We start from the raw sequence: 27,504 nt of genomic DNA, 5'->3' as shown, positions 1-27,504 counted from the left end.
GCAGAGCCAGACCCGGAGCCATGAATGGGAATCTCTGCCCGGTGCGCAGCCCAGCCACAGCCGTCCCATCTCCTCCGGGAGACTGACACAGTCCCCCGGTTCAGGTGGCCACTGCAGTACTGTGGTGATGATGGGCCGCATCAAGACCATAAAGGCAAGTACTCCCTTCATTTTTAGCAGAGATATGGGGCAGGGGGGATGCAGGGAACAAACCAATCTGAGAATAGTTCCTGCTTCTCACTTCTAGCAAAACACCCTGCGATGCCTGCTTAAATTTCTATAGCATTTTCTTTGTCATACTCATATTTGCCTCCCACTGACAGTTGACTTCAGCACTTTCTTCTGCTTAGTCTATTTAACCCTTTGGAATCCCACGGTAGCCAAATTTTACATTGAAAATTTTGTTTTGGCAGTATAAACAGGATATAATTACTGAATATTTTGGTACTCTCAAAATTTATAATTGAAGGATTGTTTTGATATTAAACTCAGATTTGTTCAGTTGCACATCAGCCCACAAAATATGAGCTAAGCTTAGCCCTTTTCTTTTCAATTATAATATTGCATGGCACAAATTCAATTTTCTTCCCTTCTCCTGCTCACATATGTGAGGACTGATCGTATGGTGCAGCATGCAAGATGGTATGGCATGGCCAGTTGACATTATATAGTAGCAAGGACAGCAATTTCTGAGCTGCACCATGTGACAGGCTCTCCTTTGTAGGTGATACAGTTAACAACATACTGTTGAAATAACACCAAATACATATACTCTTATTAACAAGGACATACTCTAGCAAGCTTTAAATGAGGCAGCAATGCAAAGTACGGTGTAGTGCGATGTCTGTGACAGTGAGTACAAGTTTCTCTTGCAGAATTTAACTGCTGTTCAGCTGACATATAGGAAGAGAAAGACATCAGAAAATCTTGGTTTGGAGTAGCACTAGCACAACTTTCCTATGTGATGTAGGTATACACAGGGCTTGGTTCTTTGCAAAGAAATCTTTAGGCAAACAAGATGTGGTCTTCCGGTGAAGTCAGTCAGCCTCTATTTCTGTTTCTATTTTGAAATATTCCTGCAAGGAAAGATGAGCAGCACTTATGTAAGGCCAGAAGGCAACAAATACTTCTCCTCATGCTGAGATACTAAGCCAATGTTTCTTCTATTCATGTGTGGTTGCTGTGGAGGTGGGGTGTGAAGATCCTACAGCATTTAAAAAGCATGGGGAAGTCCTGCAGCCCCAACCACACGCCCGTCTTTCCATCTGCTGAGGCACCGATCACTTTCACTCTGAGAAGGGGAAGCCCTGAATATCACCACGGTATGAGATCAAATTTGGAAAGACAGAAAGATCTGCTGGAAAACATCACTTAGAGCTAACTAAACACTAACTTTCAACACCTTGCAAATCACACCTGACTTTATATAAAGGGGAACTCTTTTTTTTTTTATACATAAAGGTATCGGAAATTGAGATCATAGCATAGTCCACCTTAATTTTAATGTTCAAGACCATCAGTAACAGATTGACAGAAACACCTTGGCTGCCACATCTGTCCAAGTGTGAAAACTGATTTCAGGGTCTAGTTTCTTCCACTGAGATAACCAAGACCATATGGTCCAAAAGGACAATTTTATTCTAATTTTCTACTTAAAATACCTTGTCAAGGGAGGCACCTTTGCAAGATGACACTGCTTACAGTATCGTAAAGATCTCTGTCAATTCATACCTTTGAGCACTACCTGGCAAGCATAGCTTGTGGATTTGTTGGCACATGTCCCATTCCAAAGCACTCAGCCAATCTTACAATACTCCAGGATTAAATACAAATCACTGCAACTAACACAACTGGATGCATCACCATGAAAACATGAAATTATCCATTCCTTAAAGACATTTCTTTCCTTCCAGATGACATACTTATTTTTAAGAACAAAGCACCACTTCTCAAGGAATATATCCAGTAATACAGAGTTTACAATAAAGAAAAAAATATGTAAACCAAACTTGCATAGGTAAGAAATTGATATAATTTCCTTTTCTTCCTTCTTTATTATGAATTGACTACCAAGAAATAAAAGTGATGCTGACTTTCCAAATTCAGGACTTTCTAGACTTAGGCAATTACCTCTAATCTCTAGGCTCTAATCTAAAACAGTAGACCTGTGGCTCAAAGCACATTCAGTTCCCAGCAATAATCAGTGGCACTGCCTCTATCAGTGAGAAACTAAAATAACCATTAACAGTGAGTTTCATATCCTAGTGTCCTAAGCAAGAACATTAGCATTGTAAAATGTGCAATCACCATTTTTTTCCTAATGGCAGAGCTACTCATTTCCTTGCTGTATTGCTCCTGAAGTGAGGACAGAAGTCTTAGGTTGATTTGCATTTCAATATGGAACACAGAAGAACTTGAGAGCCAGCATCATAAACTCATATTTCCATGGGTACAGGACTGCACTAGCAGTGGCATTTTCCTAGAAACTAACAAACATTAAAAGAACAACAGGCTTTCTTGCCTATGCCTGCAATACTATTCTTTCTAGCTGGCACTGTACGTTGGTTCTAAATGATGGTTCCCTATTTTAAAAGTTTTAAATACCTGGGTGAATCACTGAATTGTTTCCATTCTTTACATTTCAAGGCTGATTATTTGTCCTGGATTTTGCCTATTGGGTGCTGAGAACTCTGATAATTTATGAGCCCCAGGATTATACTGGCGGATGGAAGAGTGAAAATCTCCCCTGCAGAATTTTCCTCAACTGACTCAAAGGCTGCTTTCTCCAGTAACTCTTTTCTTATAGCTGCTGAAGAAGATCCATCGTGATCTTGATTTTCATTAAATGCAATCATGAGCAATGTGTAAGAGTCAAAAATGATTCACTGGATTTTAGGCAGGGAAATCACAGCTGTTACATTTTTACCCAGCAAATTCTTTCATAGTCCCATAGCAATGAGGAGAAATGGAATTTTTCAGCAGAAAAAATGGTGGAGGTAACAGTAATGATGGCAGATGATAGTGTCTGAAAGATTAAAGTTTTGTCTTACATATTTTCATATGCTGCTCAGGAGTTTCTGAAGTTTTAATCCAAGTGTGTGTGAACATCCACAATCCATGTCTTTCCTGCTTATCCTTTACATTCTAGTTTATTTAGAGATTATTTACAAAGCAAAAATACTCTTAGGCAAAGATTACATTACTTTGTAAAGATTAGAACTCACAGGTTCCCTGCCTAATTCTGCTATGAGAAGCCCTCCATACCTGTGTTGAACCTATGTTATGTACACATAAAACATGTACATGCAAAAACATTCTTACTGTGCCTAGCCAGGAATTAACAAAAAAGCACTTACACCCACAGATACGTTGTGAAGCTCAAACCTTTTAGAAATCTGAAGAAAAGCTTGGCATAGGACAGTCCAGTAGTGATAGCAACAGTAAAAATAAGCATATATATATCGTTTTAGGGCTAGTTTAGGGCTTTGCAATAAAATGGAGCTTACATACCCACCTGTCCATCTCTGATTACCTGTGAGTGATATTCTGCTTGAGTAATTTTTGGAGCCGTTGACCAGTCTCTGTCAAATCTGAAACAGGGCTAGAAGTCTCCAAGATAATTACAATCCTACAGATTTTCTGACAAGAGTTTGGATAACAGACAGAGATGCTAATTCATGTTATTCTAAAAGAAAAGCAGTCTGAAAAACCTTCTACATATTCTCTTTGACAGCAACTAGCATATCTGCATTGCCCAGCATTTAGCAGTGTAGCTCTTGATAAGACATAGTATGTGCATGTGCTTTAAGAAGAACAGAAGACATTTAACAGTTACTGTAGAGTGGGTTGCCTGAGGGAATAAAAGGAATAAATTGAAGGAAACTGAGTTCAAGTAAAAATTTAAAATTAAAAAAAATCAAATTAAGTTTCAATATAACCTCACAAGCATCTGGGCCACTTGGGATGCTATACACTCCCAGTTCAGCTGAAACCTAAGTTATAACCTCAGCTTTGTTTCTGAGGTTATTATCAGATGTCCAGATGTGTGAGTGCATCAGGTACAGACAGAACCATCTCCAAAACCATCCCTAAGCTCAGTTCCTCTGTGTGGACTTCACAATCACCACTGGTCTCCCCATGACTTTGATCAGATACACACATCTTGGTGTTCAGTACAGCAGTATTACTCCTGCATTCCAATTGCTTGCCAAATACAGAAGTCAGCCTAAAGATATATATGGTTTCTATATGAAAACATGCTTTCTGAAAACAGGAAAATCCCATATCAAACGCTGATAAATTTCAGGAAAACTTTGCAGGTTTGTTTCATTTCTATTTACTACTTCACTTGTTTGTGTCTAGGTGTGTAAATGAATACAGGTCTTCTGTGGTGTGGCATGTGTCAAATACACCTTCACACAGAGGTGTCCCAACAGCCTGGGCAGCCTTACTCTGTAACTTCTGCAAGGAAGATTCTGCAAGATTAGAAATCTTCACATCTAAGTGCTGATGCACTGAAAAAAAGTAATTTCTACCCAAGCCTAAGCTATTATCAGAGCCCTGCACTTGCAGATTAGCAGAGTTCGTCGGCACGATGGCCCTGGCAGTCAGGCTCCTGGTGGCACATCAAGGCAGTTCTTGGCAGCGCAGCAGCTCATGCCCAGACCCAGTGACAACAGGGCAGAAAGCAAGCCACGCAGTTTAGGCTTCACCCTTCATGCATCCAGTTGACTAATGGCCACAAAACTTTTATCGCCATGGTTCACTATGTTATGTCTAAGGGGACAGTAACTGTTTTTCCAACAAAATGCTCTTAATTTAGTGAAACTAAACTGGTATCAATTACAATCCAGAAAGGTTCAAAGGAGATAAGCATCTCTCAGGTACTGCAGGGTTGTTATTTTTTATTGGTAATTTGTGCGTGTTTTGACAGTAATCACTGAACCCCTTGATGTTTCCAGAGGTTCCCATGGTGCTGCTGGTAGAAGTTTTGGCAGATTCTGCAGTCCTCAGATCAACAGCAGGAGGATTTATTCAATAGCAAGTATTGGGTTTATTCCTTTACTTCACACATCAGAGCTTCAAGCCTACATATTTTCATCATAATACCTTAAAAATATAATTGTAAATGTAAAATTAAATGAATACTAAAAACTTGGAAACTAATCGATCTAAAAAATAGCTATCTTTTTGTCCTTCTGAGATTGTTTGTGGCTTTACAGAAGACTTCACGTGCTCTTCTGTTTCACCTTGCTGTAAGAAATGCCAGTATGAAGAAAACTAGCTATATTTCACTGTCCTGTGACGAAACAAATGGAGGAAAAAAAGCAAAAAAAGAAATTTCAGCTACATTAATTATATGTTTTTAATGTAATTGCAGAAGGAAAATTTTAAACTCATTTCTGCAGAGACCTGCTTATACATATTACTTGCCCAGAATAAGAAAGTAAGTAGTTTCATCACTTCAGGGTGATTACTGAGGATCCACACAAATCTGGGTTGTTTTTCAGATACTGTCTACAGTACCATCTATTTTAGGCACATTTTCAACACAGAAATTTGAGTACTATTCAGAATCTCTCCCCTCTGCAGATACCTGACTTGCAAAATTCCTAGAGCTTCATTGTTCCTCCACAAAGTACCCAAAGCACCTAAATATGAGTTGCCATGAATACTCTACAGAGCCTGACTATCCAATCCTTGCGCTTGAGGAGTCAGGCAAAGAGATGTCTAAACTCTCTTTGCATCTCTTGACTTACATTTGTTAACTTTCCTAGGCACTGGCAATTACGAATTCTGTCCAAAGTCACTAGTGGTGGTGCCTAATTGTATTGCATATAATGAGCGGGCAATGACTGAAGTAACCAATCATCTGGGAAGTCAGCAGCTTCAAATCTAAGTCCTACTTGGCCACAGGGAGGTTTCAAGCATTGCTCTCGCTCCCCTGGAGCAGTATCTAAACGACCAACTTGAACACAAGGCTGGGACAGAGCCTCTGCTGTCCCTTCTTAGGGAACCTGTGCCACAGTGCCAACGATAACAGGAGGAGAAATGGAGCAGGGATGTAATGCTGCTAGGGAAGATAATGACCATGTTACCTCTGCTTTTTTATTTTACCAGTATAGCAAAGTCCTGACACTGACTGCCATCTCTTACTGATGCTGTTAAGAGGTCATCTTTCATCCTTGCCCTAGGAAATAAGATTCTTCAGAGGAATCTGCATCCAGAAAAACTGCTCCTGGCAGCCCCTTAGCTTATCACACCTGGCAGCTGGCTCAGGTAAAGGGCCCCAGGGGCTTCTCCAGTGCTGTGTCCTAGAAGACAACTCTTCAAGAAAGACAAGATCCAGTCCAACACAGCCTGAAAGCCTCAGTCACGCCTGTGTTGTCATCAGGGGCAAGGCAACGGTCAGGAACAAATGAACAAGTAGACAATAAGGAAAAGAGGGAGGGAAAAAAGAAAAATCAGGTGCAAAGCCTGTGGTTGTTGAAAAAGATTTATATAGAGTGGAAAAAACATCTGAATGAAACCATTCATAGCAGTGTCTGTTGGACCTCTGCTGTCATCATACCCCACAGCTTTACAGAGTCCTGAAACAAAAAACAAGACCCAGAGAGGCTCTGAGGGGGATATACTTCACTGAATGGACCAGTCATAAACACTACATTCTACATTTTAGAAATAAACTTCTGAAATTAAAAGTCCTACTTCTAGCACTTCTATTTAACCAAACTGAATTCATGATTTTAGAAAACAAAACCTAACCAGTTCATGGTATTTCAGGGTCTGACCCATCTTGTAGCACTAATTGTGCAGCGTTTAATTATGCATCTACTCTGCTGAGCATCTTTTTCTTCTACATTGCTTAGTTTTGTGGGATCTTGCATAGATTTACTTTTTTGGATGTCCTGAAAAGGCAAGTGCTAAAGAAAGTACATTGCTAGAAAATCAGTATTCGTATTGTTAAAAAATCTTTGCCCTTTCTTTTGAAATGGCTGTTATTCTAAGTACTTTAAAGTTGTATTTGTTGTAATTGAGGCTTTTGCTTCTATCTACAGGTTTTTGATCACCTCCTAATTAATGAAGTAATAACAACCAATGATATTTACATCTAACACAAAACATATCGTTAAAGTTTGTCATACCCACTTCACATTCCTTTCTTGCATGCTGACACTATGTCGTAACCTTAACATTTTCTGTCTTTCTGCCTTACTGCTGCTGGGAGCATTACTCAGTAAAGTTATTCCATTTTAACATTTTAATTAAGTGGCAATTAAATGAAAAGAGCTCAAATGTCTGCGTAACTCGTCTCTCAGGATGCTTCTTCCAAGCAAAGCCTACAAAAGACTTAAAATGCATTAGGATTTTGTTGTTTTGCTATGGACAAAGCCTCATTAAAGCCATGAAAGGGAGCTACACACCTCTCTGCAGGGCTAAATCTAAGTTTTATCACTGATCTGAGTTATCTGTTCTCTGAGTCAGAGCCTTGCAAGAGCACAAGCCTCAGAATAGGTGGGGAAGGCCAACTTCACTTTCTAATGTTCACATCCATAAGCACCGTTGGGTTTTTTGTAAAGGAGAATTTGAATTTGGCTCTGTGGCTAAGGCAGAGGTTTCTGACATCCTCTATGGAACAAAAATGTTTGTTTGTTTTCTTTGGATTCAAGTAAAACTCTGTTGGCCACCATAGATGATTCTTCACTGGGTAGAACAAACTGGCTTCTTACCAAGTCCCATAATAGTTACTTGACGTGAAGAAAAGCCCATGGTGCCAGATGTTTGATTCATTTCTAATTTTAAAAATAGAATATATTTTTTTTAAAAATTAAAGCCAATTAAATTAAAAGTAAAGGGAACAAAGAAAGAAAGTTACTTATATTCTAATTGTTTCTGTGTAGTGGAATTAAGTAGGAATTTTCTAACAAAACGTTTTTTCATGGGGAAATAACAAAGCATCAAACCCAAGTGGTTCACTGAAACATTTTGGTTTTGACATATTTTTCCCAAAACAGAAACAAGATTCTGACAATTAAGAAGCCTCTTCCTCAGTGGTCTGCTTAGAGGCCCGGCTTCCTTGCATGTGGCTGAGAGACAGCTCCGCTCTGTGGCTTGCCCAGTGGCAAGTAACTAGTAACCCCAAAACAGCCTGTCGCAGAGCCAAAGGTTCATGACAGCCCAGCCACACTGGCGGCTCTCGGATGCACAGCGCTCCTCAGGCTCCCTTCAGCATGGGAGAAACTACCATTATTCCAGGAAAAGATCTCCAACTGTCCCAATACCAGAAACTTTCCAGAAGCCACTCTCCTTTTTATATTCAGCAAGTGGAGTCCTTGGCGCACTTGGCAGCCTGCAGAATCCTTGACATTACATATCTGGCTGCTCCACATTGCTTTGAAGGAGAAAAAAAAAAAGTATTCCTGCAGATAACTTTTTGTGTATGATCTGTAGAAACTTTTGGAGTCTCTGTCCAAATGGTATCTTGAGCCTGAACTAGGTCCACCAGGTCACCTGCTTCCCCTAACTCACTCACTCCCCTGAGCGTGCTGCTGTTGCAAGCTGTCCTCTAGCAGCCAGACTGAGCACTAACCTGTGTCCTGGGACAGTTCCAGAGGTCAAGGGTTCGGTGGGCCAGTTACTACCTATCTCCTTTCTTAATAAAGCTGAGCAGCTGTTTTGTAAAACAGTTCTGCTAAGAAACACGTTTTCATTTTATAACTTGGTCTGTAATTCTGAATTATGCAGTAGCGCTGCAGAAATGGAGTCACAGATACTCTGCAGCCCAACTTACCATTAAAGGGTATATAAAATGATGACGAACTGTTTGGATTTACAACAGCTCAGAAAGAGGAATACTCATTATTCCAGGTCATACGATGAAATTCAGACACAGTCAGGAGGAGATTGCCCCCTTAATACCCATCTCTTGGTAGCTGGTTATCTGCACGTCATGACTTTCACCTTACAGCAGAATATAGGGCCAGGGCCCACTACACATTACACAGAAAATAAGACTTGCAGAACAGAATGGAAGAATGAGGATGAAAATATTTTTGCTGAAAGCAAGTCCTTCCTCAGCTACAAGAAGCATAATCCCCCGGCAGCTGGGGAATAGTGGGCTGGATACTGTGGGCCAGTAAGACACATCCCGCATCCCTGGTTACAGGAGACTCCTACAGCAGCCAGCACTGGATAAATGCTTCTACACACTGCTTTGCTGGGAGCACCTTCCTTCTCACCAATCACGGGCATCAATCAAGGCACCAGAGTCCAGTTTTTCCAGTTCCATAATTTGGGCATGGCTCCAGTGAATAGATAGAAAAACAGCCAAAACAGCATGGGGGGGAGAAAAGCAGACTGCATTTGCAACCAAGACACTATTTATGATGAAATGTAAATAAATGATGTGATTAGAATGTTTCAGCGCAATCAGACAAGTCTCCCCTGCTGTGGATGCTTAACTGTTTTCCTGTAAATTCATAGCCTTTTACACTTATTCCTTTCTTCCACAGCTATCTGAACTTAGAGCTTAGTCACTCGACATTTCTGATATCACAGCAAGGCAAAAGCCGGCTTCTAGATGCCCGCAGCCTTCTCGCTGCAGACAGCTGCACCTCGGAGTGCCGGCCTGTGCTGGGAGCAAGTGCTGGGAAGTGCTTGTGGAAGTCAGAGCAGTGCTTCTTCTCACCCGTACTTCTTGCTTTGATTTTTCTCTATGCTGATCAGGTGCGGATTCTCTGTCAACTCTAAAATATCTTAAACTAATACTTAAATGTGTTTCACACTTTTTTTTCCCCCGATTACTCATTATGTCAGGAGTTGACATGATTTTGTCAGGATTGCAAACACTTGCCAATGCTCCCCCTTTAATCTGTCAGGGAGGCAATTCTGGGCATGAGACTGTTGTATCTCACAGCTCTAGCAGCAAATAAACACATCGGAAACTGAGCTGGTATTTTTGTATTCTTACGAGCTGCTCATTTTCATGCTAGATCTGGGCTATTCCCTATTACTTCCTTCTTGCGCAACTTGTTCTGTCATGGAAAATAATGATCTGTTTGCAATTGAAAGTGCTGCTGATATAATGCACTGTTCTAAGGAAAAAAAATAGATGAAGAAACACCACTTTAAGTCATTTTTTCTAGTCAGCACTTGATTTACCCTCGCAGGATCACTCCAGGGACCCCACTGAATTGGAGTAGTCTTGAATTTCAGCTAGGATTGCACAATAGACTCTGAGAAAGGATGCCCTGAAAGTATGCAGAATCAGTGGCAGTTGACACACTTGTGCCCTTTCCTCATCAGCTTCAGCGACTGCTTAAATACCAATCTGACTGCATCAGAGCAACATGACTCCTTGTCCTGCAGGAGAATTTTCTGCCACCAAGGCAGTGTCTGTCAGCAGCACTCATGGAGCATCTATAGCAGTATGATCTAGCTCTCTGCAGCAAGGAATGTGCAGATTTCTGCACAAGTTTTTAAATCCTTAGGAAGGTTCCCAGCACACTGGGACAGCATGTGAGAGGGTTCTGAGCAGAACTGCCAGGCTGAATCAGAGACAGAGGGATGCAATGTATAGAGTGAGATTGTTTTTACTCTAATTAGGTTCCTGGTTCATGTTACTTCCTTATTCAGGAAATTCTTACAATGGTCACAGGCTAGATCCCATCCCTATCCATACACATAGATGAAGTTTAAACTTCTGTGCTCTTGATTAGGATGAGATTGTGCAAATTTTTAACCTTTCCCACAAATAAAAGAACATACCAACATACCCACCCCAAGTAACTATATTTTCTACAAATGCTCTAAATGATTAAAATGCTTCCCACTGAAGTGGTGAGAAGAAAAACAGGCATTCCCTGTGTGAAATAAATGGACAGGCACCATTAATGAACGGACCCTTTCATTATGTTAAAGGTCTTTCCTCTTCAGGAATTACAGATATGCCAGTTAGCAGCAAAGCCTCAAGCTCTAAGTCCTTAACGAAGAAATGAAATGTTGTAGGAACAAGCACCTGTACAATGCTGTAATTATCATGTGTAAGGGATGAAATCTCTCTTAGGATTCATTAAAGTAAGCAGTCCAGAACACACAAGTCAAAAGATTTTGAGCATAGCTTTGCTGTTGAAAGGCAACTGCCTATATTTATAATGTTCTTTTGCTGGATCTGTATCTTCAAAACATCTGGAATACCTGTGAGTGAGGGACAAAGGCATTTAGCTTGGATAATATTCAGTGGCACCAAAGACAGCTGTATCAGTTCAGTTTGAGCAAGCAGTAGTGAGTACCTGTGTACTTTTTTTTGAGTAATTATTTTTTAAATCCTTAGGAAGGTTCCCAGCACACTGGGACAGCGTGTGAGAGGGTTCTGAGCAGGACTGCCAGGCTGAATCTGAGACAGAGGGACGCAATGCATAGAGTGAGATTGTAATTTTGAGTCATGCCACTGTTTTCTTGAGAAGGTTGTATAAGACAACCTGCAGACAGGTTGTATAAGACATTGAATTTAGCCCCTTGAATGCTGGTAAGATAAAAAATTAATCCTAAAATTATCTGCCCTTCAGTGCAACAGCCTCTCCAAGATACAACACAAACTTTTAGACTAAATAAAATGGTATTTCAAAAAGAAGTATTTTGTCCTTGATTTGAGTAGCAAAACACTTTACAATCTGTGTAGAAGTACACTGCAAAAGATGGCTTTTAAACTAATTGCAAACTCACATACCTTGTTATTTACATGCTCAACTTTAAATACCTCAGAAAACAATTCCAAAGTTTCTGCAATAAAATCTCATTCAGTTCATTTCTTTTCCAGCACCCTCCTGAACCAGACCTTGAAGCAGGACATAATTCATTCTGGGGGAGCGTCTGAGGAAAAACATTGCTAACAGGAGGATTTCTCCTTATAAAAGGACAATTTGCAAAGCAGTAACCAGCTCTTGCTGCATAAATCACAAAATATTTAGCACCTAGTTGTGACAAGCCTGTTACTTGCTACCTTCTATTACTCTCCTCTTGCCAATTCCAGACAAAAAAAATTTAGAAGGAACAAATGTAGAGAACCTTGAAATTGTCACTAATGGCCTTCAAGAGTAAATGAGGGTGCTCAAGAGTAAATGTTTTATTTCTTTGCAATACTTCAATACTAGCAACTTGTGAAACACATTTCCTTCCAAAATTATATTTTTAGGACTATATAGGGGTGTCTTGTCACTGGCACTGAACTATAGCAGTCCTGCCAGGAAACAAGGCTGTAATGTAACAGGGAACATAACCCCATGAGGTATCAGAGAATGGTGTCAGAATACACTGTCCAGCTGAAAATGTGGGCAGAATTCCTTTTATGTACCTGTACCAGGAACATCGCAATTAAAATACGGGCAAAGCTGAAGTCTTACTCTTACAGAGAGTGCCAAGACAGTTGTAATGATAAGGGGCTTTGGTTTACAGCTCATCTGAAAGGCAGTGTCTCTTTCAGCACTAGGATGTTTAAATTTGTGGTGAAGTAGCACTTCAGTGAAAGGAATAGTCAGTACTGCTCCCTAAAGCATGTAGGACAGTCTTAAGAACTTTCTCATTAAACCACAAACCCAGCTTGCACCTGCTTACTCAGTGAACTAGGAATATTGCAGCCTGAGACGGACAGTGCAGACTCTAGTTCTTCGGGCAGATGAAAATTCCCATTTAAAGCATTACACATAAAAGATGAAAGGAAGAAGGGCAGCCTGTATAACAAAATTAACTCCTACTTAGAAAAACGAGAGAAACTGTCCAGTACAAAATCTTTTTCTTACAATAAACAGCACCACAGCACCAGTGCAGAGCACAGGGAATGGAAAAAAGGTGTGATGTAGGAAGAAGACAAACGGAAGGAATAAAAAAAAAAAAAAGGAATTAATCTGCAATATGAAAGAAAAGTTGCATTTAAAGAGAAGGTTCTACTGTAACAGCATTATCCTATTTATATTTTTATAGAAATAACTTCAGAAAAAATCCAGTTTCTGCTTCTAACTGGACTATAACATTTCCTTATTCTCAAAATAATTAAGGGACCATGGTGGTTTTGGTAACTACCTTTAAGATTTTTGAGCTCGACTACATAAACAACTTTATGTGTGTGCATAAGAACACGGAATTCAGTATCATGCCTATTTGGTAAGCATTATCCTCTACCAGACAGAACCAGCAAAGCTCATCTGTCTGTACAGGCTACATCTACAACACTGGCATGAATAAGAGAATCAGAAAAACAGACGTACACAAGGAACAGTCTATTTTAGCAAGAAGGCTGGACAGCTGTTGCTGTGAAGTTCTAATTACTGCAAAATACCATTGCAGAAAAGTACAAAATGGATACAAATACATGCTTAAAATAGAAAACTTCTTTTAGTCTGCATCCTCAGTACATTTAAAATCAGTTTCGCTACTTCTTTTTTTACAATGTTACAGTTTTACACTGAAGTAATATGTACTTTCCACTTTTTTAGTTTTTTGGTAACTGAAGACTACCAGATTTTCAGCAGAACTGCTTCCTATTAAAAAGTGTTATGCTTAAAATACTTGCCGCTTCTTCCATGTGAATAAAATCACATTTAGTGTCTTACTAACATTCTTACTATGAGAACAAAACCACCTCGAACTCAAAATCGGTTTGAGGCTGCAAAAAGCCTAGGCTATATTTGCAATCAACAGAACCTTCTGATATATTGAATTTTCACATGTCAAGAAGACTGAAACACTTCCACAAGCTATATTCTTCCTTCAGGGATGGAAGTGTGAAATCAATGGAACTCTTTAGCCACATGAATGCTATAAAAATCCCAATATTATAACCCTAAATATTTTTCTTGGCATCTGAATTATATAAGAATATTACAAAGAATACCATTCATGTATAAACCCAATTTTTTTCATTTTCAATATTGAAACAATTCTGAAGTATTTTTTACTGTGCTAAAAAAAGGTTTAATGTATTAACTGTTGGTGCATCAATCACCTGAACAAATGCTTCATCTTAACAGCTGAAATAACTACAGTGAATAAACAGTTCTATCCATGTAAGTAAACATAAATGGTAACCAAAGCCTTTATTTTCAGTACTTTATATCTTGACTAAACTATTCTAACATTCAGTTAAGACAGTCAGCTAATATCGGGATTTAAGTTTGCAACCCTTCCCCCCTGCATTTATGATTTAATTAGCACAACTTTCCCATTTGGTTTATATGTGGGCTAATCCAAGTCAAAATAATTATTTTATATTAATAGCTAAAATATAAATCATTATTTGAACTGACTAGTTTTTAATCACTTAAGTCAATATAGTCTTTTTTTTTTTTTAATGATCCCACTATTTGGGATCAGCCCCCTTCATTCCTAGAAGTCATTCGCTGGACAAATTCAGACTGCTCCCACAACCAGCGATTAATTTGTTTAAATTAGTATTTTTCTTTGCTTCGTCCAATTTATCCCACTTTGTGGCATGTCTAATGTTCTCAGCCCTGATTAGGCTTTTGCTTTCAATTAAAAAAGTAATTTTCCCTCCAGGAAACGGGAAAACTTAGTACTGCATGTTACCACTCCAGTCAGAAAACTCTCATTTGCTGTGTGCTCCAGTACATTGAATTAGCCTCTAGCTCAGCCTGCACCATGCTCCTCAGGAAACGTCTGGCTTGGAAAATTATAGGTGCCTTAGAAGTAAGTATTAGGCAGAAGTGGTAGAACGATAGCGGGGAGATCTTTTCACAAGGTGAGTAGGCTGGAGAGCGGCCTGTCTGGAGAACGGAGCTATCCTTCAGCTGGCCCATCTGGAGAAAGCCAACATCTACCTGAGCTTTCCTTGGCTGGTACTTGTATGCTCAGCCTTTGCTGGGGAGATGCTAAAGCAGCCGTGACCACGGTGCCTTTCCCAACCTACTCACCTTTCTGCAACGAGCCGCAGCGTAAGTGGGGGGCACTCCGGCTCTGCCTGCAGCGTTCCCTCCACCTTCACCTAGCGAACGCGCAGCGTTCCCTTCAGACACACAGACCTCCTGCGAAGGTCCTGCTGCACGTCACCTGAAGGACTACGTTCCATTTTCAGCAGTGTTTTGTGCAAAAAATGCCTTAGCTTGGGAGTATATGGACTTCTAGAAGCTTTAATTGTGTTAAATAACTCCTGAATATAGGATCTGGCCATCCAAATCATTTAGGCCTTCCAACAATTTCATATTCTAGGACTTATCTGCCTGTGATTGAAAAGTGGCATCCCACACAGTGGCCCCAGCCATGCCTGTACGTGTCAGCAAGGTCTGGGCATGCCCTGCCACCCTTCATTTCCACTCATCCCCTGGTGTCTGCAGGAAAACAACAAAAGCATATTGCCCCAAAAGTGAGCAATGTTTTCTTTTGCTAGGTCTCTCTTTTCAACATGTGGGAGATGAAGAGAGCAGTGGAGGGCACAGTGGAGAACATCCACCACTCAGTTTAAATGGAATTTCATTGCCTTCATTCTTCCCCTGTTGAATATGGGTAACTGCTTTCCTCATGCTCTTTTGTCTCGAAGTCACACCAGTACATGTAACAATTAATTACAGCTGCCAAAACAGAGACTTCCAGCAAAGTACTTGGCTCCTTACAGGACCAAGTTCTTGAAAGTAAAGGGTCTGTTTATTTTTAGCTGTCTTTTGATGAGTCTTTTTCCATTCAGGTTTTTTTTTTTTTTATTCCAGCAGCAGTAAAGACATTGTTATGTCTGATTTCACTGGTTTTAATTAAGTGCTTCTTAGTCCGTGATCAGTTCTATTTTAGGCTTTTTTTAAAGTTTATTTAATTTGAGATTTATACTAAGCAGGGTAACACAAGTGCACATGTTAAAGCTTCATCCTAATACTAAAATGTTGCTTTCATTTCCTGAAGGTTTAAAAAAAAAATCTATGAAGTCCCACGTAAACTTGTCACCGATACTTGAAAAATACAAGTGAAAAATTACCAAAGAACAAGATTCTATATGCAGTGCGCTGAACAACTTGCCTTTTTTTTATTATTTATTTAAGGATAACAGGGATAATGAATACATACTATGAGAGAACCTGGGGAAAAAAGCTCTGGCAGAGGCATCAAAAGGTCATCTAGTCCATTCACTGCCCAATGATGGAATTAAAGATTCCAGCGTCATTCTTCCGGGATGTCTGGTTAAGCTGAGTGTAAAGGTGATGAAGTGTCTATGGCATTCCTAAGGAGGCTGCACAACTGCTTCACTCTACTCAGTGTTAGGAAACTTTTTCTCATGTACGACCTGAATCTTCTTTGTTGCAATTTAAGCCCATTGATCATTGATCCCAGCTGCCATGCACTTAAAGAACAGTGTGTTTAATCCTTCCTGCATCGTATTTTCATACATCATACTCTCCTTCACTAATTCCGTTCTTTCAGCTGTGCAACTTCCTTAATTTTTTCAAATTTTTGCGCAAGTTCTGTTTTCTAAATGCCTCATCATACCAATCAGTTCCTTCTAGACTCTGCTTCCAGAGGCGAAGCAGCCAAGATCTGAAAACCGTATTCCAGGCAATGCTTCCCAGTGCAGCACACAGCGGAAATATTACGCTGCAATCTTCCTCCTATATTTAAATGTGATCTTAAAAGAATTTTTTTTACAAAGGCATAGCAACAGTTCTGGACCGGAGACAGGTGGCAGGCCCCTGCAGAACCCCATCTGAGACACCCTTCTGTTCCGACAATGATCTGGTGAAAACTGGTCAATAAATACAATTTCCAGCTGGTCCCATTGCTAATTCATTGGAACCACATTTCCTCAGGTTGCTTATTCAACGTGAGGCAATGTCAAAAATCATGCTAAAGTCAAGATATCTGATATCGGTTGCTTGTTTCTTATCCACAGGGTTAGCTACCTTATCATACAACAAAATAGACTGACTTTTATGAGATCTACATTTGGCAATTTCATGTTGATCATTACTTGACTCCTTGTTTCCATTTTAATGTTTACAAATAGTTGATCTGATTACCTACTCAAGCAATGTTCAGTGAATTAAGGTTGTTTAGGCTATAATTTTGTTTTTTAATTCCTTCCTGTCATCATCTTTTTTAAAGACTAGCAAAATATTTGCTATTTTAAGTTGCCTGGAATTTCAGCCCCTTCCATGAATTGCCAAAAGGCTCCTTATAGCTTTAGTAATTTGACTACAGAATGAAGTTGAGTTGGCTAAATGATTTGAAAAGATCTGACAATTTTAGGGATTCTAACCCATTCTTATACTTTCCCCTTTACTACAAGTATTAGTTGTACCACACATCAGTTCAGAGTTGACCTTTTCAGGAGACTGATGCAGAAAAAGGCAAAAAACATCAGCCCTCTTGCATCATTTGTTGAGATCTCTTCCTCTTTTCAAGGCAGACACGTCGTTTTCTCATCAGTATTGCGCTGATGAATGAGTTCACATCACCCTTGACATCCCTTGCTAATAGCATCATGTTTTGAGAGCTGGACTTCTTTTCTATTCTTGAATTTCCATATTATTCCTTTTATTTGTCTTCATTCTTGCGACTGAAACCAGTAATTAACTTAAATTTTGGACATACTGGTCTTTTATTACAGTACCTGTCCTCCTCCTACATTTGGATCACTTAAGTCAGTATCACTCATACCTTTTGTCCGAGAAACTGCTAGGCTGCCTTAAGTAATTTTTTCTTTAGTTTTGGTTCCTCTGAGATTGCACACTGCAGATCTCGGAGTTTATTACAAGTTTTGCTCTTGAAATCCCCTGGTTTTCTGTTCTTCCCCATTCTCCTTTAAAGAATAATGAGCTCTGCCACTCTGCAGTCAGTTGTCTTCTACACTTTCATTGAAACTAGGCTAAAATCAAATCTGGTGTGCTGATTTGGTTCTGCTACTGCCTGGGTTCCCATCTTTAGATTGCTAGGGTGGGATTTATTCTACCTAAATTTCAACTCCAATAGTATTAGTATCTACCTTTGCACTCAGCATCTCAGCTGGTTTTTTTTCCAGGCAGGGACGAGGAACAGACACGTTAGGGCATATTAATTTATCTGACCTGTTTTAGTTATCTTCTGTAAAATTGGATAACTTGAAGACTCTGGCACTAACAAGAAAATTTACAGAGGAGAACTGACCTGGCCCTTCCCCTAACCTTGTGTGTTACAGCCACATGGTTTTCCTTGTGTTTTAACCAGTATCCAAGACAGAACATGCTAGGCTATCACACTTGTACCTTTTTAGCTCTTGCTTGTAAAAGAAGTTCCAGGCTGATTTAATTTTATACTTCCCTTCTATGACATGGTTTGCTTTCTTTGAATATTTCAACTTCGTTCTGCAGATAGCAGAGGCTGGTGGCCATCCTGTCATTATAACCACTGTCGTCCTTTTCACATTTTTTCCTACATCTTTGCTTTATACAGATCTGTCATATATTACAGAAAGCTTTCAGTAAAAGTTACAGTGACCCATTTACTTGAGCATGTAAGTCTTTCAAAGGTGGGGAATGTTCTAGTTTATTAACAGATGCAGTCCTAGGTTGGTAGCAATTACAAGTTAAAGTGAGTTGACAACTACTTGGTAGTCTCTGTAAAGCAAGTAAATGGCCTCAGTTTACCTGAAACTTCCCTCAAGCATCAGCCTAAGCAGCGCTTATTGGCAAACACAGAACAAAGCAGGGCAGGGGGTGGCGATGAAGGATGGGAATGAGAAGTGAGGCGCCTTCTGCTCTAGAGATGCCTCTCCTGAGGCACGCTCCCAAGCCAAGGGAAGGGAAACAGTCCCATCCTCCTCCCACAGGACATATATCTTTCAGGCTCTCAGGGCTGTCAATGCAGGAGTATTAGAATGCATTTTAAAGATGACCTATAATTAATGAAAGACTTTTTTATATACACTAGACAAAACTTTCTTCTCCAAATATCAAAACGAGAGAGGAACATTTTTGCCCAATTTGTTTGGTGTTTTTTTTTTCCTTCACTACCAGCTCCCTGCATGTCAAATAAATCTTGTTCTTCGCTGCCTCTAATTTCATTGTTTATGGCTGCTGTGTCCTCTTGTTGGCATCAAGCAAGTCTTGTTGTTCCTCTTTCTTTTGTAGCTCCAATTTTAAGACATATATTGGGTGAGACACTTTTTATCTTTAATTAAAATCCCCTTTGCAGTCCTCTTAATGCAAATGCTACACTATTTTGAAAAAAAACCAAACCCTGTTTACACAATGTAGGCCAGCAGGATTGTTTCAATACCTTCTGAAAAAAACAGCCTCCAAAGCAATCAGTGTAACAATTTATTTTTCATTTTGTTTCTCATACATCTCTGAAATATTTCAAAGCAAGATCTTCTCTTCTAAACTTCATTTCCTTGTTCAATGTTAGTTACTCAGCCAAATGCACTTTTCACTTTTAAATTATCACAATGAAGTTGTTGGTACACTAATTAGCACAATGACTTTTTTAAGAAGCTGTTTCTTGTATAATGTTTATGTTCATCAGAGTTTCTGGTTTTCTGCACTGAAACTATGAGATCTTTGAATATTTTTTCATCCTGGAAAAAAATTATCATTTTTAAAGTATGCCAAAAAGGAAAGGACAGCAGACGTGACATTCAGTAACCTGTACCCCATCTTTTCAGAGTGTAAGTGGACCACGCCTGTCAAGTCAGAGACTGCAGGATGTGGTAGATTCAAAGGAAAAAAGAGAGTATGTGTCACACTAACTTAAGCAATCATGACCTGCACTGATATTTGGAGTATTCCTATCCTCCTGGTCACTCCACAATAGGAGAAAGCAGGGAAACCATCAATACATTACCTTCAACAGAGCTCGTTGGAACTAAATCTTTTATTTGTAAGTGGTTATCTTAAAGAGAATCTGAACAGCGTGGTGCAATCTTTGCACTTCTGCTGGTGAGTATGGCAAGATGACAGAAACTACTTTATATCCAGGAAAGGACTCAGAGGCTTAGTGGCTCGAGGAATGTAATCCAGTCCTTGCATGCTCTGGTACTGTACGTGGTACCAGGGAGAAGGCAGGCAGCTCAGCAGGGTGTCTGAAACAGCCCCCATGATGAACAAGTTCTTCCTCATAGGAATGTCTCCATCACCGACAGCAGCCTTGGTGAAAAGCATCCTGGAATCAGTAAAGGATCCATAAAACTGAAAATTATGTACACATTGCCCTCCACTAAATGTAGCCTCTATCAAGAACAGGCAGAATGTGAGAGCTGTGGTCAAAGCAGGGACCTGAAACCCAAACTCCCCTTCTTGTGGCAGAACTTTAATCACTATGCTTTTATTCAACAGCTGCATGCCACTGTTTTTAAGGAAAAGATGGATCTCTTTAAAATCAAATCTATAGGGGGTTGCATTTGGGACAGGATTCAGGGTCTGATGCTGTCTTCCAAAGTTCGCAGCTAGGCAACTGACATTCAAGGACAAGAATGACAATAGACTTTATGGGCGTAACAATGAGCTTAGCCTCTGTGAGTCAAAGAATAGTTCTGTTCTCACTGTTGGCCTGGATAAAGTGAAGCAGCGAGATGACACGCTTTATTAATGAATGAGGGGTACAGCTTCAAGCACAACTAAAAGATTCTACTTGTATTGCTTTCCTCTAAATGGCAGGACACGCTTTCTGCATATGCACAACTTCCTTGAAGCATCAGCTCACCAAGAAGCAAGAGAAGACCAGAGTCTATGATTAGAAAAACCCAGAAACTGAATGAATCTACAAAAAAGGGAACACTAGCTCCTGTAAGCTTATCTCTTTGTCCCACCTGGGATTATGGAGCTGTGGTTATGGCTCAGTGGCTGAAACAGGTCACTTGGAATCATTAGGTCTGCTTGCGCGTAAACAATACTTAAAGAAGAAAAATGTTAGCTAGGAGAACAAAGTACCTTGTGCTGTCCAAGTTCAAATAGTTCAGTATGGTTAGGCAATGGCACATCCTTTGGTCTCTGTGACTCCAGGAGCAAGCCTGGTCCTTGGCCTCAGGTGGATCGTTCAGTGCAGTTGTGTTCACTCTACACATGGTAAAGACAGGGTAATCTCAAGGCTACAAGCAGTAGCCCAGCTCTCTGGTTTTAATGACCTTGGTGGTTTGCTGTGCATTATCCCCATGCACACTTTTCTCTTGCACAGCTGTAACTCCACTCAGTAGTAAGTACTGCAGTTACGCAGGTGAAAATGAGGAAATGGGTACTTACTCTGACATCGGTCAGCACTCCCTCCTTCATGCCATTACAGACTGCTCTAACAGGGCCAGTGCAGCTGCCTCACACCATGCAGATATCCCTGTCAGCAAACAATGCTCTCGTCAGCAACCCTCTCTAAGCTGCTTGAAGAAGGTGCTGTGACTCCTTCTAACCCTTCTGTACAATAGGCTCTGTTGTTGCTTGTCACTCTGTGGTAAACACCTCACCTGTCACTCCAGGAGATTTTACCTCTTTGGCCTCAGGTAATGCATCAGTGGAGAAATCTCTTTTCTCACCTTGCAAGAAGACTTTACACCTCTGGCCCAACATGCTGCAGCTTCTTGCAGAGAAGAAGGATGCAAATTTTGACAATTTCTCCAGAAAATGTGCCTCGTTTTGTGAGGATGATGCAACTTCCTCCTTCACCTCACTGCTCGTGAACAGTTCACACAGAAAAAACACAAGAGGCAACAGGCACAAATTGAAAATACAGGCAATTCCATTTAACAGAAGAAAAACCCCCTCTTTTACTGCGAGGGTGGTTGAACACCGGCACAGGTTGTCCTGAGAGCTTATGGACTGTCCATGGAGATACCCAGACCCCAGGAGGACACATCCCTGCACAGCTGGCTGCAGCTGACCCCGCCTGGAGCGCAGGCTGAACTAGAGCGTCTGCAGAGGATCTGCAGAGACCCTCTCCAACCTCCATCACCCCGTGAAAAGGGCAGCTGTATCATACGCCAGTTTGAGGAGTTGCTTCAGGCTGTGCCTTTATGACAAGATACATTTTGTGCCATTTACAGTTAAAATAAACAGGTTTTAATCAAGATCATAATATGGGCTGGGGTGAGCATAGGTGGTGTTTTTTTAAAAGAAAAAGGAAACACAGTCCTTTCAACGTTCTTAAGTTATTCAAAGAAAAATAGCTGCTCATGAGATAAGGGTGTCTTGAGGCATTGACAGATCATTCATTTGACGCAACTGAAGTCAGTAACAGGTTTTTTCCAATGGTTTCAAAGAGCAGAGGAGGATCTAGATGCTGCAAATATCCCCGTATGCTAACCCTCTGTATTGCTCAAGGGTCGTAGTGTCCACCTGTTTCCAGTGGAACTGAGGGTGCCCAGGTGTCTGTCACAAAAGGTAAGCAGCGATCCAATGCACTGATCTTCAGACACCTGGGCAGCAGCTCCCTACCTCTTGGAGGCACTACTGTCACAAGGTACCACAGAGGTCCTTCAGTATCAGGGTGCCTGCTGATGACTGCAACCCTACAGTCTAATGCTGCTGAACACCCAGAGCCTACCAAATGCTGTACCCCCCTCTATAAACCAAATAAACATTCACTGAAGTGCAAATCGGGACTTAGAACTTGTACTTTCTAGTCTGCAGAATATTTTATCAGTCTATGCAAAGTAAATGAGTTTCAACAGAAAACACCGAGAGTCCTGGCTTAAAAATATTCCCCAGACCGGTGGTAAGGGCACTCTGCTGAGACACGAGGATGTTGCTTCAAGTCCTTGCTGAGAAAGAAGTTGCTTTGATCTCTCGCGTCCTGAGACAGCACTACTACCACCCAATTTCTAAGCAAAAGGGACACTACACTATGTGACAAAGGGCTGATCAGAAACCAAAGTGGGCTTATGGAGGAGCCCAATACACACCTGTGGTCTCCTTCTGCGGGTTAGACTTACGCATCTGCCTTCATGGGATGGAGAGGCTTCGACCCCATCTTTTTCCTTGGGATCACCTCCTGGCTGGTCTACAGTGTCCCAGTAGGGCAGGTATTTGTCGCTACCTTCCTACATTTCTAATAGTAGCATTAGTTCTGGGTCACACCTTCCAAAAATCATCAATTTGAGCATTAGTTAACAAGCAGACAGTGCATACGTGTCCCAGAGCACAATCGTTAGTTGCAATGTATCCTTCCCCTTTAGTTAGCTAGCAACCCTGGCACAACCCCTGCCACCACTCCTCAAAACAACATTAATAGTAATTACATGGGCAGTGTGTTTCATACTAAATAAAACAGAATAATAGATCACAGAATCATAGAATGTTTTGGTTTGGAAGGGACCTTAAAGATCATCTAGTTCCAACACCCTCCTCTAGACAAGGCTGCTCAAAGCCCCATCCAGCCTGGTCTGACCATGACAAACATGTGGCGTTTATTCCATAATGGCTTACACAGAGTCCAAAAGACATATTAAAGTTTGGAGTTACAGGCTGAGTACTGATAGGAATAAACCCTTTTATGGAACGAACTCTAAATTAGTAAACTAAGAAAAGACAAACTATTTATTTCTTATTAGTTCAGCTCTGTTTAGCTTTGTTATTTTCTTTACAAATAAAACTAGGCTGCTTATATTTAGTTTTGACTTGACTTGAAGCACTGACACCATGCTCTGATACCTATGTGAAAAACATTTCATGTGAATCTTAATTAAAAAGACAGTGTTATTCCCTTGGATATCGCAAAACTCTCTTCTTTCCTCTGAAATGCAAAAATACGTGATGGTATTTCTAGCTAAAGTACAGGAAGCAGTAGATGCTACAGGTAACTTTTGAGTGATTCTTTAGCAGTATATCAAAGTGGCTAGGTTTGCATTATTGACTGCAGAAAAAATATATTTCTGCTGGTGGAGTAGCAAAATAATTTCCTCTATGCCAAAGAGAAAAAAAGAAATTTACAAAAGAAATAAAAGATGACTGCTTTTACAACAATTTACCTGCTAAATCAAAAGCTCCTATACCAGCACATAGTGCTGAGTGTAGAAAGTTAGCTGATACTAGGAATATGCCATAAAAGCACCCATTCCTGAAAAAGTGCTTTTAGCTGAAGTCACAAAATTCTATTTAGCTGTAGAAATGTAGAAATGTAGAAAAGCCACCAGAAGTACAGACTGAAAACCACATGGAATAATCCTTCCACTTTCCTCAGAACTAGCAAGGTCACAGATGGAGTAATACATGAACTTTGGGGCACTATACTGGGGCATGAAAGATGTGGACCATTTGGGAAGGGCTGACAAGACAGCAAAAATCTTGATTTGAGATGCATAAAACAAACCCTATTGTTAGGACCCCAATACAGTTCATAAAAATGAGCGTGTGGTTGCAGAGCCTGCAGGAGAACCCTCCTGCATGGCACAGCTGAGGGGATCTGGCCAAAGCACAAGAGTCTTGTGTACGTCTGGAGGGCCCAGCCTGCAGCACAAGCTAAGATCAAGAGCTGAAACCCACAGTCTCACAAAGTAGCAATGCTACTGAGAAGATTAAGAAAGAGGGATGCCACTGATATGACTGAAAGAGTGCAATGCCACTGACGGGATTAAGAAAAAATGATGCAATTGATAAAACACACCCAGAAGGTGACACCATTGATAAGACTGAGAAAAAGCCATGCCAGTTCAAAAGAAGGGACAGGATGTAAATTGCCAACGTCTATAGAGCAGACACAATCTGAAGCAAAAGGGGTCTCAAGGATATTTTCTTCAGAAACATTGATGGAGATCTAAATTGTGGGCTATGGAAATCAGCAAGCCGGAGAAACTACCAGAAAGTGTGAGTGGGTAAGCGGATGCTTGTGTTTGCAAGCAGCTACAGTTAGTAAGACCACAGATACCCCTCTCTCCTCTACAATCTCATTTATATATGATAAATATGAATGTTAAGAACTACCGGCATCAGTTAATATATAAGAAGTAACTGTATCACTGCAAAGCGGGGTTACAACATTGGGGTTTTCTGAATGAGAAGACTGAAAGGATACATGACAACGATCTTTGAGTACCTAAGAGGCCATTCTCTGGGTATGAAGGATGGTAAGACAGAAATGCAAGTCACTGAGCTGCAGTAAGGTAGACATCAGGAAAACCTTTTTTTCTAGTGAGGATAGTAATGCACAAGGCTGGATTCCTTGTGGAAGTTGTGGGATCTCCAGCAGCACAGGTTCAAAATGGCAGCTTGGACAAACATCTATTAGGTAAAAAGAAGTCACATATAATTGTCCTCCTCTGGTAACAGAGGTGGACCAGGTGCACTTTGGAGACCTGGTCCCAGTTGTCTTTACTACGATTCTATGACTGTAGCAAAGGTTAGCATCAACATGTATTTTGCTTATACAAGAAGCACACCTTACAGGAGATGTTACAATGCCGAACGACTACAGCAGTTTGCAAAAATGGGTTTAACAACGTTAGAAGTTATTTTAAATTACCAGTTCAGCAGAACATTCAAGCATAGTTCTTGGTCTTACAGACAAGGTCTAAGGACACAAACACCCAAATCTTGATGCCCCGAGGAAATATAAAAGATGACATCTTTCACGATAAAATTAACTGCAGACCTAAGAAACTCAGTATTAGGGACAGGCTGAGCAGAACCACCGGAAAGCATCAGGTATTCTACAACCTGCAGCACAAACTCTCACATGTCCTGCATAAAGCAAGGCATCTCAAAACTCTGTCAGGGAACGAGTGTTAATGGAGATTTCCTGAAGAATTGCTGTCGGTAATTAACCAACCATTCCTCAGTGTGCATTTCAAACGTGGAGGAAGACTGATGTGCATTGGAAATAGCATTACCAAGATTTAGTGACTCCATTTGCCCTAGTGGTAAACGCACACAACATCGCCTGTCTTTAGCTAAAGGTCTGTTTCTCCAGGCTTTCAGCTGCCCGCAGCTGCCCGAAGGAAGCCTTTCTGTTGACACCCATGGGCTCCCTGGGGTGCGTATGTCAGTGCCTGGTGCTGTCCCTTTGCATCTTGATGTACTCTCGTCAGCCCCCTCGGAATTTCCATTCAGTATCGCCTTCCTCCCGAAGGCTCCTTCAACCTGAATAAACTCGGGTTTATTCCCAAACGAAATAAGCAGCGCCCACCCACTGGTTGATTTTGTCTCTGAAAGCCAGAAGAGTAAAAAGCCGAGTGGTTTGGAACCCAACATTTCCAAGTTGCATGCTTTGTAGCTGGACGCTACAAACCCTATTTTATGGTTCTCATTAAGAACTAACTAGATCCTCAGAAAGGTCCCTTCCGAGCTCACAACCTACGAAGCCACCTACCTCCCGATCTGAGATTCGCTATAATAAGATTTCCCAGCATTTAAAGACATACAGCATTTGTTTAAAGCTTTCGCTCTGGGCGCGACTGTTCTCCCACAAAATCTGCCACCGCATGCCAAGCCCAAGTTGCTCTGCTAGGCAAGCGAGCCCCGGGGAGGGGGGCTGCCGGCCGGGGAGCGGGGGTGCAGCCGGCAGGGGAGGGCGGACAACCGGCCGGAGCGGGGCGGACAGCCGGCCGGGGTGGGGGGCAGCTGGCCGGGGAGCGAGGGTGCAGCCGGCAGGGGAGGGGGGACAGCCGGCTGGGGTAGGGGGCAGCTGGCTGGGGAGCGGGGAGGGCAGCCGGCCGCCGCACGCTCCGGGGGCCGTTGCCCGGGGCGCGTCTCCTCTCCGCGGCGCGGTGCTTCCCCCCGCAGCGTCTCTTCGGTGGGCGGAGGGAACAAAGGAGCAGCGAGGGGGCAGGACCCTGCCCGGCACGGGCACGAAGCCCGCTGAAGCCCGGGGAAGGGGAGAGGGGGCTGCGCATCCCCGCCCGCCCTCGCCCCGCCGCCGCCCCGGTCCCCGCCCGTCCCTCCACGGCCGCCGGCGGGTGCCGCCGCTCACCGATAGTGGAAACGACGGTGCCCACGAAGTAGAAAGCGCCGGTGAAATCCCACCGGGGCCGAATGTCATCGACGCGGATGCCGGCCACGCTGGCCTCCTCGTACTCCCGAAGGAAGTGCCGGAGCTCGGCGCGGCTGAGGTTGTGGCGCCGGGTGAAGTTCTCCAGCCGCTCCTCCCAGCGCTCCTTGGCCTCCCGCTCCGTGGGCAGCTCGATGGCCGAGAAGACGGCGGCGCCGCACAGCATGTACAGCACGATCAGCACCGCCAGCAGGAGGAACCGCGCGTTGTCCGCGTTCAGGCGACCCGCGCTGGAGCAGCAGCCGCCGCGACACGCCATCCTCCGCCCCGCGGGACCGGGCTGCCTCGCCGCCACGCTACGTCGGGGCCCTCCCGCCGCCGCCGCCGCCGCCGCCGGGCATCACGGCGCCGCCCGCCAGGCGTGCGCAGGGCCGCGGCCGCAAGCTCAGGGTGCCGCGGAGCCCGGCGGCGGCGGCGGCGAGCGGCGCTCCCGGGAGCCGTCCGGCACCTCCGCCCCGGGGGCAGGGCACTGCCCCACCGCGCACGGCACGGCCCCGCGGCGGACGGGCTGCGGGCTGCGGCGCATCCTGCGGGCGAGGGAGCCGCCCGTCCCGTCCCGTCCCGCCCCGTCCC

General features: G+C 42.2%; 2 protein-coding genes across 2 annotated transcripts in view; both read right to left on the bottom strand.

Moving 5' to 3' along the window:
• KCNK13 (potassium two pore domain channel subfamily K member 13) overlaps positions 1-27,504 on the bottom strand; it is a 120,906-nt gene extending 93,402 nt beyond the window's left edge. The window contains exon 1 of the mRNA XM_080396735.1: positions 26,854-27,504. Coding sequence (XP_080252861.1) covers positions 26,854-27,190 — 337 coding nt within the window. The 5' untranslated portion in view covers positions 27,191-27,504. The remainder of the gene's footprint in view (positions 1-26,853) is intronic.
• Positions 1,086-26,840, bottom strand: LOC308067612 (uncharacterized protein). The gene is made up of 4 exons (XM_080396754.1): positions 21,488-26,840; positions 21,204-21,291; positions 20,895-21,020; positions 1,086-20,127 (listed from the first exon to the last, which is right to left on the bottom strand). Exons 2-4 carry the CDS (start codon positions 21,209-21,211, stop codon positions 19,929-19,931), a joined length of 333 nt encoding a protein of 110 aa, XP_080252880.1. The 5' UTR covers positions 21,212-21,291; positions 21,488-26,840; the 3' UTR covers positions 1,086-19,928.

Source organism: Falco punctatus (genome assembly GCF_963210335.1).
Source record: "Falco punctatus genome assembly, chromosome: 7".
Classification (NCBI taxonomy): Eukaryota; Metazoa; Chordata; class Aves; order Falconiformes; family Falconidae; genus Falco; species Falco punctatus.
Note: the sequence above shows the minus strand (reverse complement) of the source record. Positions and strands in the feature narration are given on the sequence as shown.

Excerpts from the sequence above, each read along its gene's own strand:
- LOC308067612 (XM_080396754.1), bottom strand. Across the intron at positions 20,128-20,894 it reads TTGAACTTGGACAGCACAAG|GATGCTTTTCACCAAGGCTG; the intron begins GTACTTTGTTCT and ends TACTGATTCCAG.